At 39.6% G+C, this 13,717-nt stretch overlaps 1 protein-coding gene across 1 annotated transcript in view; it reads right to left on the reverse strand.

The window, feature by feature from the left end:
- LOC110439952 (transmembrane protein 236-like) overlaps positions 1 to 700 on the reverse strand; it is a 51,259-nt gene extending 50,559 nt beyond the window's left edge. The window contains 1 exon segment of the mRNA NM_001440793.1: positions 309 to 700. Coding sequence (NP_001427722.1) covers positions 309 to 583 — 275 coding nt within the window. The 5' untranslated portion in view covers positions 584 to 700.
- Positions 701 to 13,717: the final 13,017 nt, after the last annotated feature.

A 13,717-nucleotide genomic window follows, 5' to 3' on the forward strand; every position in this document is an offset into this window, starting at 1 on the left:
AAGTATTTTATGTAATAGCAATAGCAAAGTCTTTTTAAGTAAAAAATCTATGTTAAATTAATATTGTATTATCAGAACTCCAACAAAGTGCTACTATAACACAAATAGGGGTGTAAGTAATGTTACTATCGTTGTACTTCATATAATCATTAAATTGCTTATTATAACATTTACATGGCTCTCCAAGTTACTTTAAGTACAACAGCATCATTTCATTACAATGTAATTTATGTTGTTTTTTTTGTCATGGTTCTCTGTAAAACTAATTTTACGTTGCATAAAACCCAGAAAAAAAGCCACACTCTCACCACTTCTTTCGTCCAACCAGTACCCTCTTCTTCGTGAACACCATGTACTTCATAGGCAGCCATATCAACATTGCCATTGTTGTTACATAGGCCACAGATGAAGCCACAATTAGCCAATACGCTGTAGTAGAATTCCCACCAGATGGTTGAAGTTGGCTTTTCACTCGAGCTACTATTCGGGCAAAACGTTGCATTATGATAAAAAGAGGAACGCAAAAACTGGCGAACTGCAGCACCTCACATACAGCAAATTTTATCTTGCTCCCTGACCCCATGCTGTGGAATGGATGCCAAAAAGAGAGAAAGAAAATGAAAGAAAAAAGCTGTTGTTAGCCTCCAGTTCCCAGACTGGAGAGGCAGCAGTGTATTGTGCCAAAGCACTGGCATATTCCGTTCACACCAATGAAGCAGGGAGCAGCTGGTGAAGTTACTGCTTACTCTGCACTCACTATTGTGTTGCGAGACCTGAACACATTATATAAACACAGACACTGCAGACCGACAAACAACCAGAGAACATGTATGCAAACCCTTCTCTAAAATCATACAGTAACTATATACTAAGATGATATAGAGAGTGGCAAACTTTATTATTATGTGTGATCTAAAAAACATTTATTTTGCGCAATCAACAAAATGATGTATTTTTAAGGAACACTGAGTGTCGCTTGCCTGTTCTATTTTAGTTGTTTTGCAAGATGATGTGGATGGTTTTAATGAGGTCTTTCAAAGCAAAAGTGCTTTTTGGTGCTTATGATTTTAAATTTGCTAATTCTCTTCTGCTTTCTCTCTCACATAATATAACCCTTCTTTTAGGGACATTCTAGAACGCTTACCATGGTTAAATGCATCAAGACAGTGTTTTTAAAATAACAAACGCATCATTCATTTATTCAATCATTCATTCATTCATTCTCTTTTCGGCTTAGGCCCTTTATTAATCTGGGGTCGCCACAGGGGAATGAACCGCCAACTTATCCAGCAAATGTTTTGCGCAGCAGGTGCCTTTCCAGCTGCAACCTATCACTGGGAAACACCCATACATACTCATTCACTCACATAAACTATGGTAAGCTTTTTGCATACCCAATTCACCTATACCACATGTCTTTGGACTTGTGGGAGAAACCCAGAGGAAACCCATGGGAACATGGGAAGAACATGCAAACTCCACACAGAAATGCCAACTGACCCAGTCAACGCTCGAACCAGTGACTTTCTTGCTGTGAGGCAAACATGCTACCCACTGCGCCTCCGCGTCACCCCAAACTCATCATTATAAATTATTACAAATCCTAAAACACAAGGCAATCAAAATAAATCTGATCTCTGAATGATTGATTACCTTTAGACAGATTACTGTGAACTATGGGTCCATACAAACTCAATTACATGACAAACACATCAAACACATATAGCTTACACTTTTAACGTGTTCAGGATCACATTTTGAGCAAGTATGAGTTGCATATAACACACATAAACACACACATATTCTAGAGAGCAATTTTGTCTCAGTGGCAAACAGAGAGAAGTCTCTTTTATAAATCAAGGAATTCAGTAAAGACTTGACCCTCTTTCCTGTACTGTCATGCAGTCACTTTTGAAATGAGTCTGTTTGTCTGGCTGGTTGTTTTTGTCACACTGAATTGCCTTGATGGCTGTTTTCTCATCCAGCATCTCCTTGTTGCCCTCACAGTAATTATAAATCAATGCTACATGTGTTTAGTCTGCCAAAAATGCATTCAATGACTATTCTAGCTTGACAAAGACAGTCCATAATACTGTTCCCAAATAATGCTCCCCCACTTGCCTTCTCTGTCATTAGATAGGTAAGCAGGTAATATGCTAGGTCCCCAGTAATTATCCTATCAAGGACCTAGCATATTCTTTCCTATCTGATGACAGATGATGCAAATGGGGGAGCATTGAAATAAAATGACCTTCTTCTACTACTTATTTATTTATTTATTTATTTATTTATTTGTTTATTTATGGTTTGTTAGTTTTTTTATTGTTTATTTATTATTTAATTAAATGTTTATTATTTAGTGAAGGGTTTTTTTGTTTGTTTTTGAGGAGAGGAGCATGACATTTTTGATCACAGTTGAGGTTCAGTGTACTTTAAGTGTAGATTTAAAAAGCTGATATTTCTGTATGACAATAAATTGCTAAAGCTGCATCCACTGTATTTTTACCAAATTTTATTATATTTACCAGAGTTTTAGCACCCCTCACATGGCTGATGAGTTAGCACATGGGTCTTAAACTGGATTCCTAAAGGGCTGCAGCTCAGCAGAGTTTTACTCCAACCCTAATTAACCACAGCTGATCCAACTAATTAAGGTGTTCAAGACTACTAGAGAAGACTGCTGTTTCTCAATATGCATTCTTCAGCGGTTCTTGTGCAACGTCATCATAAGCTGCTTAAATACAGTTCCAATACTCAAGACCGCAAGTACGGAGGACACGTGAAACTTCCTGGATGTGTTCTTGATATCGAGGAAGCACCGTTGCAGACTTAAGCACCGAACTCACTCTGGAAGTCCCAGAAGTCATTGTGACTGGAGGTGGGAAGCACAGAATTTTATCTAGATGTATTGGTAAAGTTCAGATATATAATTTATTTACCTCAGAAGTTTCCCTAAATGAAACAATGAAAGTAAACATGACCATGAACAACTTAATAAAGGAATAAACACACTGTTAACCCTTACTGTAGATTATGCAGTAAATAACTGTAAAATAGCCAGTGTTTTGCTGTAATAAAAGGAAACAGTATTTTACTGTAAAAGGAGCAGGATTTGTATGAAATTTTGTAGTGCAAAGAATAAATTACAGTAATTTACTTTATGTACCCATTACAGATAGTTACTGTGATAATAAATGGTAAATTACTGCTCAACCATTATTACCTCATGTACTCTGATGCTTTATGTTGCTTTAAATAAATAAATAAATAAATAAATAAATAAATAAATAAATATATATATATATATATATATATATATATATATATATATATATATATATATATATATATATATATATATATATATATACATACAGTTCAGTTTTGGTATGTGTATGGTCAGTATTGAGGAGAAAGTGAGACAATGCTTTGATGATAAGCTAAATTTCTATGCAGCCATCTCTGTGTTTTCTTTGGTTCCTTTTATGTTTTTAACATTAAGTATCAGGAGTCAAGCAAGGTCAATGTCACAGAGCTAATTTAAAGGTAAAGATATCGACGAGATGCATTAAAAGGCAAAAATATTCACACAGAGCAACCAAATTATCACAATCATTTTTATAACTTTGTTTACTTTTTTATAATTAATCTAATTTGCCTAGTTTAACCTATAGTTAAGCTTTTAAATTGCACTTTGGGCTGAATATTAGTATTTTGCTAAATAACTAGTAAAAATGTGTTATTTAAAAAATATCTTAAACAGCACGTACATACATTTTTGCAGAGACTCAATGAATTTGTTTGGAAAACTTCAAATGAAGTAGGTAAAAGGGGCATTAACAGTATAGTATAGAGACTTTCCTAAATAAATGTATTAATCAGGTTATTTGTTTTTTTATTATTATTATTATTATTACTACTACAGGTTTGGAACAACATGAGGATCAGATTATTTATTTATTTTTTTATTTGTTTGCTTTGGATGAAGTTTTTATATTTTTATTCTTTTTATATAATGATATGTGCATGATTGTGATAAATGTAGGCAATTCCTTTGAAAATATGCTATGTACCAGGCATGTCAAACTCCTGAAGGGCCGCAGCCCAGCAGAATTTAGTTCCAGCCCTGCTTCAACACACTACCTTTAGATTTAGTTTAGGTGTGTTTAATTAGTATAACTGCACTGTTACTCTGTAGATTGTGCAGTAAATAACTGTAAAATAGCCAGTGTTTTGCTGTAATAAAAGGAAAAATTTATTATTTATTAACACATATTGTTTTACTGTAAAAGGAGTAGAAGTAGTAGTAAGTAGTAGTACTTTGTATGAAATTGTGTAGTGCAATGAAAATGAAATTGTGTAATTTACTTTATGTACTCATTACAGATAGTAACTGACAATAAATATCAAATTACTGTTCAACCATTACTGTCCCATCTTCTCTGATGTTTATGTTGCTATTTATAGAAACGTGCATTTTAAAGGAAGAAAATAATGATTTAGGCATCACCACACACTCCCACAGGCTGTCGGTCTTATTCTAATCACAAAGGTGTTTGAAAGAGTTTTCAGAAAATGCTGGCCCTTTAAGGGAGCCAGGTGTTTGATTTGTTTACTGCCGAGTGTGCTCTATTCTTTGTCCATCAATTCAGATGTAGAGTCTGATATGTATTTGGCTTAAAATAAGAATCTACAACGAGAAAGTAAAATGTGTTCAAATGTTTTTGAGGGTTCCTATAATAAGGCTGTGTTTTAAGCTATATTGTTGTTATCTTGAACTGTGTACTTGAAAGCTACATTGTTAGCTAGTTAGCCTCTCCTCATATAACTTCTTACATTACTTTTGTTTAAGTATATGTATTTATTGGATATTGCATACTGCCATAATGTACAGATGCTAACAGTTGTATGTATCTTTCTGGCAACTAAGCCAAAATTAAATTCCATCATCTCTGTAAGGTAACGTGCACATCATCACAGGGAATCACAAAAACATGATACACATAGCCAGCCACACACAAAAGCTCCACTGTCCGGTCCCAGGTTGTGAGTTTGTTGCCAAGTATTTTTCAGAGCAGTGTTTCCACCTATGAATTTATATTAGAAACAATAGAAAAGTTTGTTGTCATGAGATAATTATAACAATAAAAGATTGGATCCTTTGGTTTTTCGATGTTCCCAACTTTATTTTTATTTTTTATAATTATTTTAAACTTTTTCTTGAGATTTAACACAGTTTTTAATTATTTAAAACTTTAAAATTTAAAATAATTATGTTGTGTTTTTTGCTGTTCATTTGCTGATCTACCTTCCTGCAGATTTCAGTTGCTATCCATATCAAACACACCTAAACCAATTAATTAGGACCTGAACACCACTTGATAATTACAGGCAGGTGTGTTTGATATGGGTAGTAACTGAAATCTGCAGGAAGGTAGATCTCCAGGAACAGGATTGAGCACCCCTGCAATATACCATGGGGGTCAAACTCCAAGTTCCTGGAGAACTGCAGCAGCAGAGTTTAGTACCCACCCTGCTTCAACATTACCTGTAGATTTCTAACAAGCCTTAATTAGTTTGATCAGGTGTGTTTAATTAGAGTAACAGCTTAAAGTCCCGGTCACACTGCACTTTTCTCCCTATAGACTTCCATTCATACGCATGTGAGTACTGCAGACCTGGAATGATAGCTCATGCGACAAATTTCATAATTCGCAGCATTGGAAAGTTCAAGCTTGGAGAACTCTGACCTGCGAAATCACATCATGTGATTGCTTGATACCAATCAAAGATCAAAACATGACCTCTCTGGCTTGCTTTTTCAATCTCTAATTATTTTGTTTAATTCCACTACTCGCTTTGTTTAATTCCACTTTGCAGTGCAGTATGACAGAATTTTGCATGCTCAAACGTTAATGTGACCGCAGCCTTACTGTGCAGACTTGTAACATGCAAGACAATATTTATATCTGCTGATTTCTTAATTTTGTTATACTTTTTCTGTTATTTATTTGTTTGGTGCCAAAACAATAAAATAAATTTGTCTGAAAAATGTTATGCCTTCTATTTTTTTAATAACAGCTAAGAATACTGATTAATTTTAGTAACACTACAATAACTATATATGACATACTATTAATGTGTATGCAGTATAATGCTGTGATTTGTAACACTACAATACAGTAATTAACTGTACACAGTTTCCAGTTAGTTACCACTGCTGCTCTATTACAGTAATTAACTGGCAACTCTGTTCCAGTTACTATGACCATTTATGTAAAGCTGCTTTGACACAATCTACATTGTAAAAGCGCTATACAAATAAAGCTCAATTGAATTGAATTGAACACTGTTGCCAGCTACTCACTGTATCGGTTCAGTTACAGTAAATAACTGGCAACACTGTTGCCAGTCACTCACTGTAATGGTTCAGTTACAGTAATTAACTGGCAACACTGTTGCCAGTTACTTACTGTAACCGAACTTTTACAGTGAGTGGCTGGCAACAGTGTTGCCAGTATTCTACTGTAAAAAAACCCGGTAAGGTCTAACAGTGTACAAAATTTCATACAAATCCTGCTCCTCTTACAGTAAAATACTGTTTCCTTTTATTACAGCAAAACACTAGCTATTTTACAGTTATTTACTGCATAATCTACAGTAAGGGTTAACAGTGCACCAAACTGCCAAAACGTAAAATACTTACGTTTTCTCGTGAGATCAGGCAGAACAAGCCAACACTGGTGAGGATGGTGGAAACCTCTCAGAAGCCTGCAATCCTTCTTCCATCCAGTCAGATAGCCACGAACCACATATATATATATATATATATATATATATATATATATATATATATATATATTTTTTTTTTTTTTTTTTTTTTTTTTTTTTTTTAATGTATGTATGTTTATTTATTTATTATGCTTGTTTGTTTGTTTAACAGAAAATAACACACAAAAAACATATCAACATCTGTATTTCCGCAACAAATTCGCTTTCTATAAAAAAAAACTTCTAGCTGCATTTACACAAAAAGAGAATAAGTTATGTAGTAAAAGAAATTTGGAGAAAAAAAAACTAACAAACATGTTAACGACATACAAAAGGATTAAGGGCCGTTGCCATGCCACTAGGGAGGGAAAGCATACCTGGGAGTACAACAAAGTAAGTTCCTTTGAAAAAAAAGATGTTGGCCAACTTGGGAACAATTGCAGATGAGCTAAAGAAAATTGGAAAGCAACAAGAGCAGATTATTCAGATTATTCAGTGGGGGGGGAACCGGAGTGGGCGGATTAATCGCCGTATGAAAAACGGGCTTTAATTTGGAAACATGGAACACCGGATGAATTCTCCTGTACGCTGGAGGAAGTTTGAGACGGACTACCACCAGACTAATGATCTTGATGACAGTGAATGGGCCAATAAATTTAGGTGCAAGTTTATTACATACGGAACGCAAGGGAATATTCTTAGTTAAAAGCCACACTTTTTGACCGACGACGTAAACGGGAGGCTTCGACCGGTGGCGATCGGCTTTAGCCTTGGAGCGCGCACCCACTTGGAGGAGGGTCTGTCTGGTCCTGTTCCAAGTGCGTCGACACCTCTGGACAAAGGCGTGGGTGGAGGGAACCGCCACTTCGGATTCCAGACTGGGAAAAGCTGGTGGCTGGTAACCTAAGCTACATTGAAACGGAGAAAGGCCTGTAGCCGACACTGGTAATGAATTGTGTGCTCCACCCAAGGGAGCTGCTGACTCCAAGAGGAGGGATTCTGGGAAACCAAACAACGTAACATACGCTCGAGATCTTGGTTGGCCCTTTCTGTTTGTCCGTTACTCTGAGGATGAAAACCAGAAGAAAGACTTACAGTCGCTCCCAATAAATGACAAAATTCTCTCCAAAGTTTAGAGACAAACTGGGGCCCCCTGTCAGAAACCACGTCGTCGGGAGGCCATGAATGCGAAAGACATGATTAATGACAGCATCCGCTGTCTCTCTGGCTGAGGGTAATTTGGGCAGAGGAATAAAATGAGTAGCCTTCAAAAACCTGTCCACAATGGTCAAAACAGCCGTATTGCCACCAGATGGCGGGAGACCGGTGACAAAATCTAGCGAAATGTGCAACCAGGGTCTTGAAGGCACTGACAGCGGCTGAAGGAGTCCAGCAGGAGGGCGATTAGAAGTCTTAGAAACAGCACAAACAGAACAAGCCAAAACAAACTCGCGTATGTCCCGTGCCATAGCTGGCCACCAGAATCGCTGTTTAACTAAAAATAATGTACGACTCACCCCTGGATGACAAGCCACTTTGGAGGAATGTCCAAATCGAATGACGTCAGACCGAATCCCCTCCGGCACAAACAATCGACTGGGTGGGCATCCGACCGGGGGCGTTACCCCGTCCAGGGCTGTGCGGACCCTGCTCTCGATCTCCCATGTCACTGCAGAAATACAAATCCTCTGGGGAACGATGGGCTCAAGAGACGTATTGCGCTCGGAAGAATCAAAAAGACGGGATAACGCGTCGGGTTTGATGATTTTGGAACCCGGCCGATAAGAGATGGTAAAGTCAAAACGTCCGAAAAATAATGTCCACCGAGCCTGCCTGGAGCTGAGTCATTTGGCGGACCTGATGTATTCGAGGTTCTTATGATCGGTCCAAACGATATAGGGAACCCCCGAACCCTCCAACCAATGACGCCACTCCTCCAAAGTGAGTTTGACAGCCAACAACTCCCTATTACCAATGTCGTAGTTTCGTTCTGCGGGAGATAATCGGTGAGAGAAAAACGTGCACGGATGAATTTTGTCATCCGAGGCAGCGCGCTGGGACAGGATAGTGCCCACCCCTACCTCTGACGCGTCAACCTCCACCACACACTGCCGGAAGGATCAGGTGTCACTAGAAAGGGAGCTGAAACAAAGCTGCTCTTCAGTTTGGAGAATGCAGCCTGTGCTGCGCTCGACCACCTGAAGGGAGTTTTGGAGGAGGTTAAGGACGTCAGAAGAGCGGCGAGCTGGCTGAAATTGCGAATAAAACGCCGGTAAAAATTGGCGAAGCCCAGAAATCTCTGCAGGGCCTTACGAGACTCCGGAATTGGCCAATTTACCACAGCCTGAACCTTCTCTGGATCCATGCGCACCCCCTCGACTGACACAATGTGTCCTAAAAAGGGAACAGACTGTGCATGGAACACGCATTTCTCCGCCTTGAAAAAAGCCCATTCTTTAGCAGCCGCTGAAGCACTCGCCTGATGTGCTGCACATGTTCCTGGAGAGAACGAGAAAAAATCAGAATGTCATCCAGGTAGAAATAAATAAACTAATCTATCATGTCTCGCAACACGTCATTTACAAGTGCTTGGAAAACCGCAGGAGCATTAGAAAGCCCAAAAGGAAGAACACAATATTCAAAATGCCCCCTGGGGGTCAAGAACGCGGTTTTCCACTCATGGCCCTGCTTCATGCGAACCAAATGATATGCGTTGCGGAGATCTAATTTTGTGAAAAACGAAGCCCCCTGCAGACGCTCGAACGCTGAAGACATCAGCGGCAAAGGATATGTATTCTTCACCGTGATGCTGTTCAGCCCTCGATAGTCTATGCAGGGTCTAAGAGACCCATCCTTCTTTTTCACGAAAAAGAACCCCGCCCCTGCCGGTGAAGAAGAGGGCCGTATGATCTTGGCCGCTAGAGAATCAGAAATATATTTCTCCATGGCCTCCCTCTCAGGAATAGAAAAAGAGTATAACTTGCCTTTAGGCGGAAACGTACCTGGCAATAAGTCTATTGCACAGTCATAGGGACGATGAGGAGGCAGAGAAGCAGCTCGAGACTTACTGAACACTCTTCAGGTCGAGGTACTCACTGGGCATGTTTGACAGGTCCATGCACTCCTCCTGAAACACAGAACAAGAAACAGCAGAACGAGCAGACGAAAGACAAGACTCATAACAGTTCTCACTCCACGAAAATATTGTATAAAGACCCCAGTTAATATGAGGCTTATGGAGAATCAACCAAGGATGACCTAAAACCACCGGTGTGTTAGAACAGTCTGTTAAAAAAAAATGAAATGTTTTCAACATGATTCCCAGACGTGATAAGTTTTATGGGTTTGGTGGAGTGAGTGATAGTGGGAAGGGAAAGTCCGCTGAGGGCGAGTACTGCAATGGGTTGTGATAGTGCTATAACCGGAAGTTTAAAATTGAAAGCGAAACTAGAGTCAATGAAGTTTCCCTCTGCCCCGGAATCGACGAGCGGCTGTGTGTTTTGAGTTCCGGAACCCCAAGATAAGGTGACGGACAGTAATGTAGCAGACGTAGAGGATTTGTCCAAATTAATTTCACCCATCAGTAACCTCTTACCTACTGATGGGTGTTGTCTTTTACGGGACAGGAAGCCACCCGATGCCCCGCCCCACCGCAGTAGAGGCAGAGTCCCTCCGTTCTCCGCCGGCGCTTTTCCTGTACGGACAAGCGAGATCTGCCCAACTGCATCGGTTCCAGGTCAACGCTGCTAACTTCCGGCGCCATCGCCGAGACCAGCGAGTCAGGAACAGGACCTGGAAACCTGTTTTGCCGCATGCGACTCTCACGGCGAAGCAGTCTGGAGTCCACCCGGATGGCCAAATCCACCAACTCGTCGAGAGTTTTGGGCAGATCTAAGGAGTAGATCTCGTCCTGGAGACGATCAGAAAGGCCATGAAGGAACATATCCCATTGAGCCTCCGCGTTCCAGCCGGATTCAGCAGCCAAAGTGCGGAACTCAATGGAATAGTCCGCCAAGCTCCGATTCCCCTGGCGGAGCTCAGCGAGGACTCGAGTGGCTTCTCTCCCAGAAGCAGCCCGATCAAAGACCTTCTTGAGTTCCTTAGAGAACAGGTCGAACAAGGTACAACATGGTAATTTCTTTTCCCATGCTGTGGTTCCCCATTGAGCCGCCCTTCCTGAAAGAAGGGTGATGACAAACGCCACCTTGGACTGTTCTGTAGAGAACAAGGACGGCTGCAGGGAAAAGTACAGAGAGCATTTGGACAAGAAGGACCGACATAAGTGAGGCTCTCCAGCATAGCAGGTCGGTGGAGGAAGGCGAGGCTCAACTGAGCGACCAATGCTAACATTAGCAGTCACCGGCACAGGTATCACCTCCGGGGCTGGCGCAGGCTCCGCTTGTGCTGCTCCGGAAACCAGCTGTTGGACCTGTGTAGTCAGTAGTGTTACCTGACCAACCAAGGCCTGAATCGCCTGTGCTGTCGTTGCCAACGCCTCATCCTGGCGATCGATCCTGGCGTTGCTGGTTGTCAGGAACTCCGAGATCTGCGACGCACTCGCTGGATCCATGTAAAGGTCAGTTCGTTTTGTCACACGTAAATAATGTTCTGGTGAATCCAAGTGCGAGTGATACAAATAATAATTTATTAACAAAGTCAAAACAAAAGCAAGGAATGAGTGCGGTGCTAGAACTAGGAGAAACAGGGCAGGAATCAGGCAGGAAACAGGGTCCAGTAAAAACTCCTCAGGTCCTGAGCACAGACAAGAAGCACCATAAGCAGAAGTAAAGAACTGACAATGAACACTGAACACGTAGCACATATATAGGCATGATAATGAGTATCAGCTGGTGAACAATCAATCCAGCTGAGTACCTGTCATGACATGTGACCAAAACAAATACATTTGGGCCGCAAAAACAAAACAAACCCACATGATCAAACAGACACTCCGGAAGAGCGCACAAACCTGCAACCGTGACAACCTCATCCATGCTTATACCAACAATTAATAAAATACCATTGTGAACATTTTGAACCCCACCACCCCTCATACTTCTTGAAGGACACTGAACACAGAAAAATAATAATAATAATACTTCAAAGAACTGTTCTTCTTCTAAAATAACTTCTTTCTAATGCACAGAATTCTAAGAACTAAAATTTATCAACCCCTGACTGGGAGATCTGGCAGATTAAAAGTTGTATTGTATACAATACTAAAAAATACAGCCCTGATATTGTCAACTGTCTGCCAAAAAACAAACACAAAAGTTTTTTATTTATTCATTTTATTATTATTATTTATTTACTTTTTTTTGGTGGTGGTGGTTGGGTGGATAAGCCTGTTTTGCATTAAATACAGCTAATTTGTGATTCAAACTGACTTGCAGGGGGCAGAACATGGCTGTGTTGATGGTTTGGTGCTGGCGGGGGGATTGGTGCTTAAGGGGGGTTGGCAGACAGCACCAGGGGAGAATGCAAACGGTTCCGATTGTGTGAGTAGGCCATAAGTCTACATGATTATGCATTGCAGATGATGACACATGTTTGATATCTCTGCCTCTGATGATTTCACTTTTGCACACATTACATATCACTTTGGTTTTATCTGCAGCACTGACTGTAAAATGCTTCCACACTGAACTTGGTCAAGTTTTTTGGTTTGATGCAGGACCAAGAGGTTCAGCAGCCGCCACACACTTTTCTATTTGGTTGCCCAAATCAATGTGAGGTGTTTCAACTAAGTTAAGTTAATGAGTGTTGAGAAGTTATGCTAAAGTTGACTAGCCTATAGCTTATTGCTGTCTGCAAAAGATTAAAAGAAGTCATTTAGTTGTAATTTAAACGTAATTTAACCATATAACTCCCACAAGTGCATACAACTCGATACAACTACACAAGAAATGTTTTAACAAATGGAATTCCGAAAAAAGAGAAAAAAAGCAAAAAGATGAGCGAAAGAAAGATCGAAAGAGCAAAATGAAAAGCGAAAGAAAGAACGAAAGTGCAAAAGGAAGAGCAAAAAAAGAGCAAAAGAGTAAAAAGGAGAGCGAAAAAGAGCAGAATGTCAAAAGGAAGACCAAAAGGAAGAGCGAAAAAGAGCAAAAAGAAGAGCTAAAAAAGAGCAGCAGAGCAAAAGGAAGTGCGAAAAAAGAGCAAAAGGTCAAAAGGAAGAGGGAAAAACGAACAAAGGAGCAAAAGAAAAAGCAAAGAAAGAGTAAAAGGAAAAGTGAAAGAAAGAAGAAAATAGCTAAAAGAAAAGCGAAAAAAGTAAAAGAGCAAAAGGAAGAGCGAAAAAAAGCAAAATAACAAAATGGAGAGCAAAAAATAGCAAAAGAGCAAGGGAAAGAGCAAAAGATCCAAAGGAAGAGTAAAAGAAAGAACAAAAAGAGCAAAAGAGCAAAAGCAGAGTGAAAGAGAATAAAAGAGCAAAAGGAAGAGCAATGGAGAAAAAAAACATAATAGTTAAACTCATAACAAGCCCCTTATGTCAAAGGTGAAATGCTACAAAACAGATGTTTTCTCGCTCCTTTTGTTATGCAGGATTTTCTCACCAAACTGGTAGATTCAAGGTTCTCTTCTCTTTTTTACAATACCAGAGAATCTGCAGTGATGCATATCCCCAAAATCATGTGTTGGTATAAAATACCGGTCCTGAGCAATCAAAAAATAAATAAACAAAAACAGCACTTAAATCCATGCCATAGAAACAGGAAACTGGATTTATTAAAGGATATTTTACACAAAAATGGAAATTCTGTCATCATTAATTCACCCTCCCTTTGTTCTAAATCTCTCCTCAGATAAACACAAAACATGATAATTTGAACAATATAGGTAACTAAACCATTCTTGGTGCACAGGGAAATTTCATGCCCAGAAACTTGTACAGTTTACGAAAGAGTCAAACACTTGATCACAGATTTCTACTGAAATAACTGGA

Source organism: Danio rerio, chromosome 7 (assembly GCF_052040795.2).
Source record: "Danio rerio strain M-AB ecotype USA chromosome 7, GRCz13ab, whole genome shotgun sequence".
Lineage (NCBI taxonomy): Eukaryota > Metazoa > Chordata > Actinopteri > Cypriniformes > Danionidae > Danio > Danio rerio.